This window comes from Dipteris shenzhenensis, chromosome 26 (genome assembly GCF_047967505.1).
Source record: "Dipteris shenzhenensis isolate YYH24624 ecotype China chromosome 26, Dip_SZ_1.0, whole genome shotgun sequence".
NCBI lineage: Eukaryota > Viridiplantae > Streptophyta > Polypodiopsida > Gleicheniales > Dipteridaceae > Dipteris > Dipteris shenzhenensis.
The window spans coordinates 26,017,865-26,036,667 of NC_141621.1; the positions used below are offsets into that span (position 1 = coordinate 26,017,865).

At 41.3% G+C, this 18,803-nt stretch overlaps 1 protein-coding gene across 1 annotated transcript; it reads left to right on the forward strand.

The window, feature by feature from the left end:
• The first annotated feature begins 6,682 nt into the window (after nt 1-6,682).
• Nucleotides 6,683-8,138, forward strand: LOC147884888 (uncharacterized). Its single transcript, XM_087397713.1, has 2 exons — nt 6,683-7,250; nt 7,368-8,138. Exons 1-2 carry the CDS (start codon nt 6,690-6,692, stop codon nt 7,863-7,865), a joined length of 1,059 nt encoding a protein of 352 aa, XP_087253839.1. The 5' UTR covers nt 6,683-6,689; the 3' UTR covers nt 7,866-8,138.
• The last annotated feature ends 10,665 nt before the right edge of the window (nt 8,139-18,803 follow it).

The window sequence follows — 18,803 nt, forward strand, 5'->3', positions numbered from 1 at the left end:
GGATTGCTGTTTGAGTCCCCTCGAAAGGATTTCTAAATTTGATCCTGGCTTATGCTGAGTGAAATGGTGGTAGGGACAAAGTGGGGTGTTTCAAGTTCCCATGATGGGAGTTGGGAAGAGTTATGTATGCTTTGGGACTTCACTCATTTGGTCCATGGGGGGTTGAATAGATTCTCTTGGATGAATAGAAGGAAAGGACAGGAGTTTCATGCGGTTCAAATTGACCACTTCTATGTGTCTAGGGAGGGGTGGTGGATTCCCCTTAGAGGTAATTATATTTTCTCTTTTGGGATATGTGACCATATGCCTCTAGTTTGGTGGCTCTAGCTCTAGTGTCTTTGAGGAGATCCTATGACATTCCTTTTAAATTAGATGCTTTCCACCTAAAGAACAGGCAGTTCTGTGAACTTGTGTCAAACACCTGGCAAAAATGAAGGTCGAAAGTGGAGGATCCTTGCCTTAGGTGGGACATGACTATTTGGCTAAGGGGGGAGTCTTTGTGAGTGGTCAAGGCAGTATTAAGTGCGTAAATAAGAATTTGTTGCTAACTTGTTGAGACACAAAGAAAGAGTTCATAAAGCACTCAAATTATGCCGTAAGGAGAAAATCCTAGCCATAGTGGCTATGAGCTGGATGAGGCTTTGAATGTCTAGGAGATTGAGAGGGCCAACATGGCTAGCATAAAGAGTTGCCAATTTTGGTTGTCCGTTGGCCATTGCCCTTCCCATGCTTTCTTTCAAGCAGTGAAGCATAACCATCCTAGGGAGACTCCAAATAGGGTGATGGGCAAAGAGAGGAGTGACAGCGAGTCTTGTAAAAATGACGACGAGTCATGAGCTATCATTTGCAACAGGCTATTATGAGTTTTCACTACTCTTAAATATTGGTCAATTTTACAATCTTTTGGAGACATTAATGAGAACTATTTTTTTAACTTTTACAAAATAAGCATGGTTTCAAACTTCTTTTTAAAAATGTACATAGTCTCTACTTTTCACGTCAAATGACAAATTGAAAAAAACAAGATTAATGATACGATCTAATATTCTTTGAAACTACTAATAATTCATGCATGTCTAAGTAAAGTATAATACATTATTTACTTAAGGTAACTAGGTATATGTAGTCCATAGCCAAAGAAGAGGCTTGTTGAAAGAAAATATTTTGATAGATGTAGAAAGAAAATCAAATATCTAAACGGTCAAATTTTAGATGATTGTGAATGTGATAAGGATGTTTTGAGATCGGCAATTTCAAGTCATCCTCGAGACCTTACTACTTCGACATTGCTAGCCGAGCTTGAACAGGAATTGCAATGTTGTGAGATGGAAAGGGTGGACGCAGCACGGGTTTACACAGTAGATAGACTTGGCTTAAGATGGCAAGGTGGATAGGGTTCCAGACTCAAATGGGGAATTGATTATAGAATATTGGCACATAGCTAAGCTCTTTCTAAACCACCTCAATAGCATTGTCGTGGCTCCTACTAAACAAGATGAAAGTTGGAAGCATATTCCTTCAGACTACTAAATGATCTAGATCCAAGGGTTTCTGATGCTCAGAGAAACTCGTTAGTTGCTCATTTCTTTGAGGCCAAGTTCCATGAGGCCCTGAGAAGAATGAAAAGGGACAGGACCCCTGGATTGGATGAGTTGACAATTGAGTTCTACACTTGTTTCTGGGATGTATTAGGCCGTGACTTGGCTGATATGGCAAATGCTTCAATAGCCAAAGGGTCCTTTTCCCATGATGTCAACATGGGCCTTGTGAAACTTTTCCCTAAGAGGCCGAATCGAATACAAGTTGGGGATTGGCGGCCAACTACTATGTTGAATACTTCATACAAAATTGTGGCAAAGGCCTTGGCTCTTAGGATCAGATACTTGTGGAGTTAGGTGGTTGATAGGGAGCAAGCTGGTTTTGTGAAGGGTAAAGATATATTCGATAATATCCTGAATGTTACCCTAGACTATGCTTGTGCTACCAATCGGAGGTGCATCTTGTTTGGCATTGACCTTGATAAAGCGTATGAAAGAATATGCTGGGATTTTATAGAAGAGATGCTGCTTAAGTTAGGCTTTGGATATGCCTTTGATAGAAGGTTTTGACCTTGTTTGGGAATGCATCATCTACACTTTTCCTCCCCTTTCATCCATATCAGGCTAAAGCAAGATGTTCATGCTGGGTGGATGGAAGGAATTCGGCTTCCCGCGGGTGACTTTCTAAGTATATAGATGTTTGCTGATGACCTTCTTGCATTTTATAGGAGAATGTTGATTGTGTAAATGCTTTAGAAGAGATCTTGCTTTGTTTTTGTCAAGCTTCATGATCTTCCTATAGTTGTAATAAGTCCTTTGCAATCCAAACCTCCTAGGATGAGATGCAGGATGGGATTGTTCCCATGCCTGTGAAGTGGATCAAATGGGGTGAAGTGATTAGTTATTTGGGAGCCCCCTTGGTCCTGGGAATTTTGTAAAAGCAGAGGTTTGAATGGTTTAGGGAGAAGATGATCTCTAAGCTCAAAGCATGGCATGGGCTTTGTTTAGGCTGGAATGCCAGGGCTCTTGTTGTGAAGCATATACTTTTTGCAATGCTTACCTATGTGGCTTTTATTTGCTTTTTCTGTCGGTCTCAATGGCTCCTGATTGAGAGATATCTCCAAGCCTTTCTCTGGATAGAGGATGGTGGGAGTAAGCTATCCCTTGGGAAGTACTTAAGCTCCCTTAGAGGAAAGATGGGTTGGGCATTCCGGATTCCTTGCTCAAGAATGTGTCATAAAGGTGTTCCTTGGGTGAAGGTAGGGAATTGGTTCTTAGAGAATGGGTCCAGCTACAGAGTGGGACTGTGGAGGGGCTCATCTTGGTACGAGAGGCTATTCTCGTACTTCTCGATCTCCATAGGTGGATCTACGCTGATTCATGACCTTGTAATTGCTTAGAAGATGGTTATTGCCAAATGCTCATGGAAGACTCAAGGTTGGAGAGATGTAGGATGAGATGAGAGTCTGTGGTGGGGCAAAGAGTTTGGCTGCAATGAGAAATCATTGGCTTGGTTAGAAATGCCTTGTGCTAAGAGTATGTTCAGGAAGGCTCTCCTACAATGGATACAGATTTGGAATCCACACCGAGGGTCGTGGTTACCTCTGGGTGAAATAAGCTATGGTTTTCTTTTGACAATGAGAGAGTCAATGTTTCTACATAGAATTCTTTGCAAGTGCTTGGATGTGTGGCCACCTAATTGTATTCTGGCTAAGCAAAGAAGACTACTGCACTGGTATTTGGGCAGTAGAGGAAAGTGTTTACCATTGTGATATAAATGCCTTCTAGAAGAGCTCAATGCACCTATGGATTTCAACAAGAAATGGGGTCTATGTCGTTCTTGATTTATGGTGGGATAAGTGTCTGATTTATGTTTGGAAAGGGTATCATATGAATTTAACAATATGCCATGAGTAGAAATTATTCAAATTAACATGGTTGTGTTCTACACTAAAAGGCATTACACCTTGAAATTTGGGTAACACATGAATTGTCTTTGATAGTAAGCCTACCGTGGGTTACAGAGATTCTCTAATTCTGGGTTTGGTGAAGGCGTTTCTTTATGACCTATCTTTGTCTAGTGACTGTGCTAATAGTGGGTCAATCTTTGTTTAGCAGAGATTAGAGTGGCTTTATGAGCTTGGCTCTATGTCTTTTCCTGGTGGAGGTTTATAATTGCTCCAGGAGTAGAGATTAGGGCGACTTTATGAGCTTGGGTCTATGTCTTTTCTTGGTGAAGGTTTATCACTACTCCTAGAGCATAGGCCTAGTGTTCTGCCCCTTTGTAGGCCAAATTTTGTCAAGATCCTATAGGGGTTTGACCCCCTCCTCTGTCTTCTCTTAATAAAAGCTGGCTATGTTTCCTTTAGGAAAAAAAAAAGATAAATTATACTAATCATGACCGTTTACAATTTGACCATTTGAATCATTGGGCTCTATCTAAATCTAAAGACATGTTTGCTTTGAATAAACCTCTTCTATGGTCATGGGCTCCATATATACCTACACATCTTAATATCAAATTTTATTAAGATTCAAGCATTTGATCAACTTTGTATAGAAAAAGAAAAGTTGTTCTATTAGACAATCCACTAGCCCAATGTAAAAGTGTTTCATCAAATTATATTAGATCTTTAAGTAACATCACTTTTACCAACTTTCAATTTGTGGATAGCATGCTATGTACAACCAGCATTCTAGAAATGTATATTGGTATAAAACTTATCCATGAGGGCAATGTTGTTACTTATGTGGAAGTCAATTCATAAAAAAATCTTTCAACCAATGCACTTAAGGGAACATATCATCCAGAGGTGCTTCAATAATGCAACAAAAGAAAAAAAAATGGAATTCATCGATGTGTGGACATGCTTGATTTGTAGGATGTAGAAACCTTGTTTATGGATTTGAGTTACAAATATATGGGCACTTGCACAAAAAAACAATTGGTATTTTGAAGCAAAATTCTAACAACTCTCTTAGTTGGATGTAGTAGTTTCTTCTCCTTTGTAATTTGTCATGTTTTTCAAATTAAAGAAGAGAACACTTTTTCCAATTGATAATACTATACATTTTTGGGTTCTGGAGTAAAATGTAAGTAATATTTTATGCCTTCTTTTTTCATAAAAGTACTCATTTTTTAAAATGCTTGACATGAAGTGTATATTTTTCCCTATAATTTTGAAACAATGCACATTTTTTGGGTTTTTTTCCAAAAATGGAGTTGACTTGTTGTTTGCATGATTTTGTTATTAGTTTTTATGACTTGATGTTGAGTATGGTTGTTCTGGAGTGTAGCTAAGGTATAAAAAAAAGAAATGGGGGACATTGTGGGTGATCTAGCAGGGGTTAACCAGAGTGTGAAGGTCTTCCCCCAACTATGCGTGGAGGCAAAAAATCCCTTAAAGCATCAAACAAGTTTTCAACATTCTCTTGATCATCTTGGGCTAATGCAACAAAGTCATCAACAAAGATTGCGAGTGAAAGTGTTTACCTAATCGTAGAACCAAAACCTTGAGTCTCCCTTCATCTATCCCTTTCTTTATAAGCCCAATTAAGGGTATTGTGCTAGAAGGGCCGAGGAACACTCCTACTGTATGGACCAATGCAAGTGAAACCAATGGCCTACAATGCCACGATTAAGGCAAAATATGTGAAAGGCATTCCGAAAAGATTTTTACCATCTTTCCAAATACATCTCCAAACCTAAACTGCTCCTCCATAATACCACTAATAGAATCACATTTGACATGATCATAGGCCCCATCCAAATCAAAACCAAAGATAATATATTGCTAACCCCAACAAAAAACATAGTCAAGAGTGGCAAAAACGTTTTCAAAGATGTCCCTAATTTTTATGAATCCATTCTATTCTCTGTCAACCACCATTATGCAAATATCCCCAATTCTAAGGACGAGGGCCTTGGCCAACACCTTGTAGGAGGTATTAAGCATCATAATGGGTCTCCAATCCCCCACTCTTAGTTTGGACTGCCTCTTTGGGAATAACTTCATCAAGCCTGCATTAACATCTTCTGATAGGGACCCCTTAAAAATCGAAGCTTGTCAGATCTTCCTTAAGACGATTTTCGAGGACAAATAAAATTCCACCACCATTCCGTTCGGGCTAAGGGATTTATCCTTCTCCATTAGAATGAGAGCTTTTGAAAGCTCATCTACTAAAAACGAGCTAGCCAACTCACCTTATTGGCTAAGGAGATTGCATTCTGCTACTTCTAGAACCTCCTTCATCTTCATAGACCATACCTCATCTGATAGATTCAGAGGCCAATTTGGTCACAGTCCATTAGTGTCAAAATATTACTATTTATATAGGTGCCTCTTTGGGCTAGATAATAAAGATTCAAATCGCTCAAAGATAAGTTTTACAAAAACTTTCAAGGTTGGTAGGGTGTATCTGTAGGGTGGAATACTAGAGTATTGATCACTCAACATGTCCTTGTTGCAGGAGCAACTCTTTATCAGACCTTCATTTGGAATGTTAAGAAGTCCCATCAGCCTAACGTTGAAAGGATGTTTAGGTGCTTCCTGAGGCCAAAAGAACGTAATAAGAAAATTTCCATTATGTTATGTGGGATGCTCTGAAGATTTTAAAAACCAAGGGTGGGTTGGGATTTGCAATATCCTCGATGCCATGGGCAAGGCTGAGTGGATGGGGACATCTCTTAGGAGAAGCCTATCGGGTGGCCTATCATTTGTATGGGTGGTCTGGTTTGACCGAGACATGTCTGAATGAATCATGTCGGTAGTCTTGTTTCCATGCCATGGGCAAGGCTGAGTGGATGGGGACATCTCTTAGGAGAAGCCTATCAGGTGGCCTATCATTTGTATGGGTGGTCTGGTTTGACCGAGACATGTCTGAATGAATCATGTCGGTAGTCTTGTTTCCATGCCATGGGCAAGGCTGAGTGGATGGGGACATCTCTTAGGAGAACCCTATCGGGTGGCCTATCATTTGTATGGGTGGTCTGGTTTGACCGAGACATGTCTGAATGAATCATGTCGGTAGTCTTGTTTCCATGCCATGGGCAAGGCTGAGTGGATGGGGACATCTCTTAGGAGAAGCCTATCAGGTGGCCTATCATTTGTATGGGTGGTCTGGTTTGACCGACACATGTCTGAATGAATCATGTCGGTAGTCTTGTTTGCTCCGTTAAGCATTGCGCACCATACTAACACATCTACCTTCCCAGCTGATCATCTTCGTCTTTCATCACCATTTTCTGTGACCCATCTTCGGAACAGATTCATCCATCGTGTCCCCCTTTTGAGATCTCCAGTTTGTAGCCTCGACGTCAACCACCTTCGTCTCCACAGCTTCACCAGCATGAAGGGGCTTCTCACGCCTTTGGAGCTCATCGTTGCTCATCCCGACCCCATTAGCCTTCGATTCCTGCAGGTCTTTTACATCGCCAGTTTTATCCCTCTCTGTTTGCAGGAATCGTCCGGGAGTGGCCTCCGATACTCCAAGTTCGCGCAGCACCAGCCGCCCAACAAAGGAGCCGCCTTACCCTCCAAGCTGGGCATGTTCATCTGCTACACCCCTGCCTTTCTGCTGGGCGCTGCATTCCTCCTGGTCAAGCTCGGCTTTTCTGGATTGCTGCTGCCATCGGGCTTGGAAAAGACCGATTTTCGCCTCATCGTCTTTGCTTCAGCACTCACGCTGCATTTTTTGAAAAGGATTCTCGAGGTGTTTCCTCAAATCTCCTGGTGTTTTCTGTGACTTTTGCTATCCTGTGCATTTGTGTAGATGCCCTCTCATCTTCCATTCTATTTCGATTTTCCATTGAGCAGTTTTGGTTTTCAGGTTCTACTATTACATCGATATTCAGGATCCATGGAGCTGTCGGTGAGCCTCAAAATATCAGGGTTCTATGCTATTGGTTCAGTATTTACTCTCTTGGCACAACAAGTTTCATTGATGCTGCAACCTCCCTCCATAGATTTGATGCGATACGGTGTGGTAGTTTTCCTTGTGGGAATAATAGGCAATTTCTATCACCATCATCTGTTGGCGTGTCTACGCAAGCCAGGAGGTCAAGGAGGAAAGTGGGGGGATCAGGAACAACGATATGCCATTCCTGAAGGTGGGATGTTCTCCTTGGTGTGTTGTCCGCATTATCTGTTCGAGTGTATAGACTTCATAGGCTTGGCAATGATCGGTCAAACAATATCAGCGTTCGTGATGGCAATAGCTACTGTTGCCTATCTCGGTACACGAAGTTGGGCAACGAAACTATGGTATACAAAGACAATAGACGGATTTCCAAAGGACAGAAAGGCTTTGATACCGTTCATCTTCTGATGTCCATGTGAATTGTAGTACATTAACAAGAACGGAGGCATATGTTTTCAATTTTATTTGCAGTTTGAGCATTGTATTATTGGCAAATAGGCCCGTCAATTGATTTCTTAGTGTAAAGGTGGAGTACCCCAAGGATATTGTCTTGTTGGCTAATAGAACCCTCAATTGATTTCTTAGTGTAAAGGTGGAGTACCCCAAGGCTATGCTTTGACAGCTCATCTTCATATGTAGATATGATTTGTAATATTTTAACAAGAGAGCACACAATGCAATCCGGAGCACACTCCCTTTGGACCAATACAAGGCCCTTGTATTCAATTTTATTTCCTAGTTTGAGTATTGTCTTATTGGCTTATAGATCCTTCAATTGATTTATTAGTGTAAAGGTGGAGTACCCAATGACAAGTCATCTTCACATGTAGATGTGATTAGTAATATATTAACAAGAGAGCACATGATGTACTAGAGAGCACTCCCTTGGGACCAACACGAGGCCTATATTCGTATTGGCAAATAGTATAGTCCCCCTAACTTCTATTTTTCAATTGGATATTCAATTGATTTCTTAGTGTAAAGGTGGAATATCCCAAGGCTTTGATAGGGTTCATCTTTATCTATACATGTGATTTGTAATATATTAACAAGAGAGCACATGATGTACTAAAGAGATATATTAACAAGAGAGCACATGATGTACTAAAGAGCATTGCTTTTTTGGGAAGTTTTGACCAACAAGGTTTATGTATTCAATTTTATTTGGAAAATTTGAGTATCGTCTTATTGGCAAATAGGCTCATTGGCCTTTATTTTTCACCCGTTTTTAAATTGACATATTCAATCTATTTCTTAGTGTAAAGGTGGAGTACTCCCAAATAAGCTAAGGCCAAAGGGGCCACTTCAAAATTTTATGCAAATGCGAGATTTGAACTCAAGACATCTATTACCCACTCACGAGGTCTTACCACTAGGCTGTACATGAAGATGTTGTAAATGAGTTTTGAATTTGTACCCTCATTAATAAGAGGGCCTCCCCTCATAAATAAAGGGATCCTCATCAATCTCTCCTCTTTACTCCTCTCTGTTAGTTTGTTATGAAAAACAACAAAGATTAGCCATATTACAATTTCATGAATGACCAAGAACATAAAGATCATGAACAAAGTGATCAAAGGGAGAGAGAAGACAATGGATCCAATCTGCCCCCTCTAGATGGTGGCTCTTGCTTCCCATCTAGTAGCATATTCCAAAAAGCAAAGAACCAATAATAGTACATTTAGAAGTATCCCTTGTTCACAATTGGAGGGATTTCTCAACATAGGTCCATGAGCTTAAAATATCCCAATGCTTTATATTCACTCATTCAGAATTAAATGAATTAGCCCACGACTTAATATTCACAATCTTGGCCCGTGGCCTTTCTCAACCATTCAATACTTTGATCAATCCAAATCATCTTCACCATCTCAAGTCCTCATTATCCAACTCATCACCTATATTCAAGCTGCCAATTGTGTTAGTTAATAATTAACTGATGAATCATGACACCAACTATTCCCAACATAATTACACTTGATATACAAAAGTAAAAATACATAGCAATCCAATTGCAATAACACCAGTAACACTAGTGGCATTAGTATTTATATGTAATCACCCACAATACTAACTATCTAGATTCTTAAAACACGATTATAGTTAGGTGTCCCTAACTGAACCACACAAAGCATCCACTAGGACCCCTACCGCATCCGATGGCTCCTATGGAATACCTTGCCATAGTCATTATGACTACAAAATAAATAATGTCTCTAGCAACTAATGTAGGAAATATCATCTTCGTAACATAATCACTGTCTTCTTTATCCGTCCCCTTGCCTCCCCCCCCCCTCTCTCTCTCTCTCTATACATATATATATGTATGTATGTATGTATGTATATACATACATATATATATGTATACATACATATATGTATGTATATATATGTATATATACATACATATATACATGTATGTATATATACATTATATATGTATATATGTATATATACATATTTATATATGTATATATGTATATGTATATGTATATATACATATATATATACATATCTATAGATGTATATGTATATGTATATGTATATGTATGTATATGTATATGTATATATATGTATATATACATATATATATATACATATCTATATAAGTATATGTATATGTATATGTATGTATATGTATGTATATATATGTATATGTATGTATATATATGTATGTATATTTATGTATATGTGCATATATATATGTATATGTATGTATATACATGTATATGTATATGTATGTATATGTATGTATATATATGTATGTATATTTATGTATATGTGTATATATATATGTATATGTATGTATATATGTATTATATACATACATATACATATATGTACATATATGTATATATATGTATTATATACATACATGTACATATATGTACATATATGTATATATATGTATTATATACATACATGTACATGTATGTATATATATGTATTATATACATACATGTACATATATATATATATATATATATATATATATACATATATATGTATGTATATATAACACTTATTTCATTAATTTTGGACTCATATGTCTACTTTTGGACTATTCCTTAAAATCCTTCCCAAATGAAAAGTTTACTTCATGAAACTGTCATTCGAGAATTAAAAGTTTACTTTCTGGCACTATCATTTTCACATAATACATTTCAAAATATCTCTCTACAATGTTGTACAAATAATGCAAAACTACTATTAAATCCTAAATTTGTATTTCTTGTTTATCAGAATCATATTCTTAAAATAAAAAATCCGAGTTAATAGTTTAAATCCATGAAAAACCATGCTATTGAGGATTCACAACATTTTAAAAATGTATACATAAGAGACCTGTAAGACTCTTTTTACTTTCAATGCAGAAAACTATAACACTCTTGAATATTCAAGAAATTAAAAGGTTTATATAGACATGAGACATGATGGAAGCCTCTTTTGTACTCCAAAAAATAGCAATAGCTATGCTTGCAATTTCACATTATCATGTCATAAGTTTTACAACAAATATTGCTCTGGATGAGTCTTTGTACAAAGTATCTCCTCTGGCCTTTTCAATAATTTAATTTTTCCTTTACAATGAGTTTAGTACAAATGGGTGATCCAAACATTTGCTTGTTTGAATGTCCTTTTCTATCATGATCACAGAAATGAGTGATCCAAACATTTGCTTGTTCAGAATGTCCTTTCTGTCGTCACATGTCGCTTGGGTGCCATCTTCATTCACTCTCATCTGACTACCACCACCACCTTCACTCTTTCTCGATATTTGAATGGTATTATCATGGGCATTCTTCATTTGCGCTATCTCCTTCTACTTCCTCCCGAGCGAGCATCTTTATGAACTCTGTAATGTGCGTAATAATTGGTTGCGGTAATTTTATTTTGTCTTCTACATCGTAGCCCATGTGCTTCTTTGTTTTCTTTGACCTTGATTTCTATGATACTATGTCTGTCTCTGTGGAAAGTCTTGAAATTGCTTCATGGTTTGGGACCCATTCCTTTTTCAGACAACTACTAGACAATGTACTGTTATCTTGGTTCTCCTTCCTACCCCTTGCTCATACCATACCGCTGTAAATGTTGTAGCTCTCCCCCAGTCATCCATGCTCACGTCAACTACTTTCGCAACCCAAAACTTCACGTTCTCATGTTCATCATCTGATGGTCGAACTGCAACAAAACAATGGACATCTATGTCTATTTGTGGCATAAACTCTCTCTTCTTGGGTCCACGATATGGACGTGGGAGCAACGATTCAAACTCATTTTCAAAGAGACCACATGCTGGACGCAAGTCATTACCAACATTTGGCCAAAATAAAGGCCGTTCTGCCTTAATATCATCTTCTCGCATTTTTGCAAGGTCCTTTATCAATTGGTAGGTCTTGCTAATTACAATAGTAGTGTGTTCCTTCCATGAGGGCTTCCAATCAGGAAATCTCTGGAGCATTTCCTCTTTGTATGTAATAAAAGCTTTTAAGCCTTCTATTTTACCTTTGGATTTCTCGCTGAATTCTTTTATAGGAGCCCATGTTGGATGCATTTCTTTGCTCGGGATTGAAGTTAAGAGAGAGTAACGTTCTTCAGGTTCCCATTTTGTATCAAGAGAATAGTGTTGCCATTGCATCACTGGTTTTTCATCCTTTAAGAAAAAGCGAAAATAGTGTGGAGTGCTATGACCTATCAAGGCATCACCACCTTTTTGTATGAAAGGTAGAATAAAGCTCTTCCAATCATACATCCTCTCAACCATCGAGCATATTGTTCCTTCCTTACGGCCACCAACTTGCCTCCCACATTTTCTTGTCAAGTGATCCATCATCTCCATGTCCTTGTGTTTTAGTTCTCTTGAAACTGTGCTAAATACCTGATCGATATCCTTATGTGTGTGCCCAACCAACAAAAACCCAACTTTAATCTCATTGAAGATTCTATGAGTGATTAGCATTGAGCAAAATGCAAAGAAGAGTACATTCTTATCCTCTCGTCCGCAATTGTCTGCTTGTACTCTCAAAGTTGCTGGTAGGCGACCTTTTTCTGCATGTACATTGTGAATTGCCTTCATAACGGATGTTACAACTTGATTGCTATCATGTAGATGCAAGGAATCAATCCATATGTCTGCAAAAAACTTAAATCCATGCACTAACACTCCACATAGATGTGTCTTTAAAAAGTATTTGCTTTGTAGCTTAGGTGGAGTGTTAACGAATCGAGGTAATATTGTTGTATTTTGATCCATACCATCTACAATAACGCGCATGTACTCATTTGGGTGAGAAATAGCTTGCTCCTTCCAAAATACATATTTTATTCTAGAATGTCGAACAAGTCCATGATGAAATTCTCTCTTTTTTTTGTAAGCTTCTTTTTGTTCTGGAGATGTTGCACTCTCAAGTGCTCGCTTTAGATCATCACAGTCGTTGCACTTTGACATTTTTTGCCTCTTTGGGATTTTAACATGTCCAAAGCTTTTTTTCCAAAGAGTATACAAAGTATGAAAAGATGCCGGTGCATGCCCTCTTTGCCTCTGTGTTTCTCCAATAGAGTTAAATGCTTCTTTTTTGGTCAAACCTATTGGAAGATGCATTTCTGATAGGTGGGGTTGCGGTAAAGCATTTTCATAAATGTAATCTTTCAAAATTGCTGTTGCCGCAACCATTGAGGCTCTTGTTTTGGGCCTTCCTATGTTTCCATGAATGTTAAATTTAACTCCATACTTTGCTTTATTAGCCAAATTCCAATATGTGCCATGTGATAATCCTGTAATAATGCGATATGCATTATTGCATATACTTTTTCCATTTATAAGAGGCCTTATCCACAGTCCTAAACTTCGCCTTCTCTTATCATTTACAAGAAAGCAAGACAATCTCGTGAGTAGGTATTCATTTCTTCTGCTTCCTTTCCTTTGTTAGACATGTTCTCTACAACCCTTGATGTCATGTAAGTTAATGGATCACATACATGTACGCTTACAGCATGTAGATCGCATTGCTTTTAGCATAACATCTTCATTCATTACTCTTATTCTCTTTGGTTGCTTTTTTGGATCTGTCTGGACTCGTTGTCTTTTCATGCATCTGTATGTTCGTTTTGGGACCTTCTGTACATTCTTATTTGGATTTGTGTAGTTCTCCTTGTAAGATTTATTTGTCACGTTGTTTTCATGAGATGTTGCATTCTTGATCTTATCACTCTGACAGTCAAATACTGAATATTCCTTTGTTGATGTCATCCTTGCTTTTGATACATTCGTCAAACCATTTGTAACATTAACTATTTCACAATCAAAGTCAAATACCGAATAGTCCTTTGTTGATCTCATCCCTACTTTTGATACAATCGTAGAACCACTTGTCACAATGGCATTAGAGTGTCCCGAATGATCTTCAAACTCATCTATTCCTAAGAGAAAATCACTCATTGATGCACTTTCTATGGATTTCATACTTCCATAGTCAGTGGTGATAGAGTGTCTAGAATGATCTTCAAACTCATCTATTCATGAGAGAACATCACTCATTGATGCACTTTCTATGGATTTCATAGCTCCATAGTCTTGAAACTCCTCTACTCCAGAGAGAACATCACTCATTATACTATCGTGCATGATTTCCATAATCCTACCTCATAGTAGGGACCATCCAATGACATTGAGTTATCATCCATACCATCATCAGTAAATTTTTGAATTCTCATCTGCGCAAATGTCCAGTGTTCCACTTGTTCAAATCCCAAGACTTGACCTTCTGCTACATTCTTATTTGCAAATGATAACATTTGTAAAATATCTCCCACTCTAAAATCCAAAGATATGCACTTTGTATTCCTGATGACATGTGTTGGATAAGTCTCATCTCTATCCCATGCAATAAATGCTTTGTTGGAAGTATTATAGGGCATAACATCTCCAAGGATTTCTTATGCTTTAGCTCAACATGTGCACTAAGAATCCTTGATACGATAATGCCCACCTTATCTTCGCCAAGTCTTCTAAAGTGATAAATAGAATTTGGATCACTTTCATGGATTGTAGCAAATGCAACTACTTCTCTTTTGCAACATAGAATCACCTCCATCCCCATAATAAATTTTGTAGCCATCTCCTTTGTGAGTTTCCTTTGCAAACAAGCTGTAACAACCATTATAAAGAACATTAGTCTCTTCTTAATAATCTACTTTATTAATGATTTAAAAATCTAGATCTTGTTTAAAAATTTAATCAAACCCTTAACCCTAAACCTTAAATCCTAACCCCCAAACCGTAAACCCTAATTCGACCCTTGAAACCATAAACCCTAATTCCTAAACCCTAAACCCTAACCCCTAATTTCTAAACCCTAAATTCTATACCCTAATCCCTAATTTCTAAACCCTTAAACCCTAAGCCCTAGATCCTAAACCCTAATTCCTAAACCTAAATCCTAAACCCCTAAATCCTAATCCGTAAACCCTAACCCCAAATCCCAAATCCCAAAATCCTAATCCCAAAACTCTAATTCCTAAACCCTAACCCTTAAACCCTAAACCCTAATACCTAAACCTAAAATCATAAACCCTAATCCCTAAACCCAAACTCATAATCCCTAATCCCTGAATAGTAAATGTTAATCTTGACTCTCTAAACCCTCAACCCTAACTAATAAAAACCCTAAACCCTAAACCCCAAACCCTAAACCCTAAACCCTATACCCTTAACCCTAACCCCCAAACCCTAAATCCTAAACCCTAAATCCCCCTAATCCCCCAAACCCTAAACCCTAAACCCTAACTCCCAAACCCTAAATCCTAAACCCTAAACCCTAACCCCCAAACCCTAAACCCTAAACCCTAATCCCCAAACCTTAAACCCTAAACCCTAACTCCTAAACCCTAAACCCCAAACCCTAAACCCTAAACCCAAACCCCCAAACCCTAAACCCTAACCCCTAAACCCTAAGCCCTAACCCCCAAACCCTAAACCCTAAATCCTAAACCCTAACCCCCAAACCCTAAACCCTAAACCCTCCAAACCCTAAACCCCAAACTCGGAACCCCAAACCTTGAACCCTAAACCCTAACCCTCAAACCCTAAACCCTAACTCCCAGACCTTAAACCCTAAACCCTAAACCCTACCCCCCAAACCCTAAATCCAAACCACCAAACCCTAAACCCTAACTCACAAACCCTAACTCACAAACCCTAATTCCTAACTCACAAACCCTAAACCCTAAACCCTAACTCACCAAACCCTAAACCCAAACGACCAAATCCTAAACCTTAAATCCTATGAGTGTTTTCAGTAATATCATTTATTTAAGTAATAGTTTTAATTAGAATTCATAAGTAGTAGTGGAATTGATAGTAGGAATGTGGGAATGGGAGTGGGAGTTGGGAGGGTGGTAGTGGGAGAAAGGGAGAGTGGGAAAGTGGAGAAAGGGAGTGTGGGAGGGTGGTAGTGGGAGAAAGGGAGAGTGGGAGAGGGAGTGGGAATGGGGGCGGTGGGGGTGGGGGTGGGAGGATGGGAGTGGGAGTGGGAGAGGGAGTGGGAATGGGGAAGGTGGGGGTGGGGGTGGGAGAATGGGAGTGGGAGTGGGAGAGGGAGTGGGAATGGGGGAGGTGGGGGTGGGGTGAGGGTGGGAGGATGGGAGTGGGAGTGGGAGGGGTGGGGTGGGAGGATGGGAGTGGGAATGGGGAAGGTGGAAGAATGGGCGTGGGTGTGGGAGTGGGAGAGGGAGTGGGAATGGGGGAGGTGGGGTGGGAAGATGGGGGTGGGAGTGGGAATGGGGTGGGAGAGGGAGAGAAGATAATCTAATGGAGAGGCCAATGGGAGAGGAGATAATGATATAGAAGGACCAATGAGAGAGAAGCACTTAAAACCCTAGTTTTTCTTATATATACTCTCCTTCTCTCATTGTTTCTCTCATTTCAACAAGAAAGAGCAAGAGGAGAAGCAAAAAGAGGAGGAAGAGCAAAAGCAAGCACAAGCATAGATCTCAACTTTTTTCCAGGTACTTTTTTTTAAATTTGTATTCTTTGAAATTTTATTATAGAGAGAGAACTTAGAGAGAGAAAAGTGAAGGAAAGACTTTTAGAGAGAGATTATAAGAGAGAGAGAGTCTTACTGCCTCGGCAGCAAAAGAGAGAGAGAGAGAGAAAGAGAGAGGGAGAGAGAGGAGAGACTTTTAGAGAGAGAGAGAGAGAAAGAGAGAGGAGAGACGTTTAGAGAGAGAGGATGAGAGGTAAAAGAGAGAGAGAGGGGGGGAGAGAGAGTGGGGAGAGAGAGAGAGGGGAGGGAGGCACAACGCGAGGGAGAGAGTGGGGAGGGAGAGGGACGCGCTGCCGCAACAGTGCGTGAGAGAGAGAGGGGGGAGACACAACGCGAGGGGGGGGAGAGAGAGAGGGGGAGGGAGAGAGGGGCGCGCTCTGCGGCAGCACGCGAGAGAGAGGGAGAGAGAGAGAGAGGGGGGGGAGGTGCAGCACGAGGGGGTGGGCGAGAGAGAGGGAGAGGGAGAGAGGGGCACGCTACCGCTGCCGCGGTAGCACGCGAGAGAGAGAGAGGGGAGAGAGAGAGTGGGGAGAGAGAGAGAGAGAGGGGGGGAGGCCACTGCCGCGAGAGAGAGGGAGGGGAGAGAGAGAGTGAGGGCGCGCTGCTGTGGCAGCGCGCGAGAGAGAGAGGGGGGAGAGAGGGGGGGAGGCCGCTGCCGCGAGAGAGGGGGGGACAGAGAGAGTGAGGGGCACGCTGCTGCTGTCATGGCAGCGCATGAGAAAGAGAGGGGGGAGAGAGAGAGTGGGGAGAGAGAGAGAGGGGGGGGAGGCCACTGCCACGAGAGAGAGGGAGGGAGAGAGAGAGTGAGGGGCGCGCCGCGACAGCGCACGAGAGAGAGAGGGGGAGAGAGAGAGGGGGGGAGGCCGTTGCCGCAAGAGAGAGAGGGGGGGAGAGAGAGTGGGGAGAGAGAGAGAGAGGGGGGGGGCAGGCACGGTGCGAGGGAGAGAGTGGGGAGGGAGAGGGGCGCGCTACCGCAACAGCGCGTGAGAGAGAGAGGGGGAGGCACAACGCAAGGGGGGGAGAGAGAGAGGGGGAGGGAGAGAGGGGCGCGCTGTCGCGGCAGTGCACGAGAGAGAGAGGGGGGGAGAGAGAGAGGGGGGGAGGCCGCTGTCGCGAGAGAGAGGGGGGAGAGAGAGAGTGAGGGGCGCGTTGCCGCGACAGCGCACGAGAGAGAGAGGGGGGGAGGCCGCTGTCGCGAGAGAGGGGGGGAGTGAGAGAGTGAGGGGCGCGCTGCCACTACCGCGGCAGCGCACGAGAGAGAGGGGGGGAGAGAGAGAGTGGGGAGAGAGAGAGGGAGGGCAGGCCGCAGCCGCGAGAGAGAGGGGGGAGAGAGAGAGTGAGGGGCACGCTGCCGCAGCAGCGTGTGAGAGAGAGAGGGGGGAGAGAGAAAGTGGGGAGAGAGAGAGAGGGGGGGAGGCCGCTACTGCGAGAGAGAGGGGGGAGAGAGAGAGTGAGGGGCGCGCTGTCGTGACAGTGCGTGAGAGAGAGAGGGGGGAGAGAGAGAGTGAGGGGCATGCTGCCGCGGCAGTGCGTGAGAGAGAGAGAGGGGGGAGAGAGAGAGAGGGGGGCCGCTACCATGAGAGAGAGGGGGGGAGAGAGAGAGTGAGGGGCGCGCTGCCACGGCAGCGCGCGAGAGAGAGAGGGGGGAGAGAGAGAGTGGGGAGAGAGAGAGAGGGGGAGAGAGAGTGGGGAGCGCAAGTGAGAGAGAGAGAGAGAGAGAGAGAGAGAGAGAGAGAGGAAATGAAGAGGAGGGGAGAGAGTAAATAAAGATGAGAGGAAACGTAGACTAGAGGGGAGAGGAAAGAGAGAGAGAGAGAAGAGAAAAAGAGAGGGAGAGGAGAGACGAGAGAGAGAGAAGCGTACTAGAGTGAGAGAGAGAGAGACAAAAAGAAGAGAGAAGCGTACTAGCATGAGAGAGAGAGAAGAAGAAGAGAGGAGATGAGAGAGATTGACGAGAGATGGACGAGAGATGAAAATCTAGAGAGGGAGGGCACAAGAGAAAGTACGATCGAGATAGAAAATCTTACTAATGAGGAGGAGAAATGAGTGGGCGACGATCAAGGAGAGATAAAGGAGAGATGTTTTGATAGAAGAATTTGGGAGCTACGATCAATGAGGCATATTAGAGGAGATTAGTGTGTGATTTAGTCGAAACTTAAACAAACAAAACTATAAACCTTGGTGTTTGAAAAGAGAAACGTGTGGAAACTTGAATTTCAAATTTCTCGCCTTTTTTTAAACTATGAATCCTTGTGTTTGAAAAGATAAACGTGTGGAAACTTGAAAATTGTGATAAAAGACA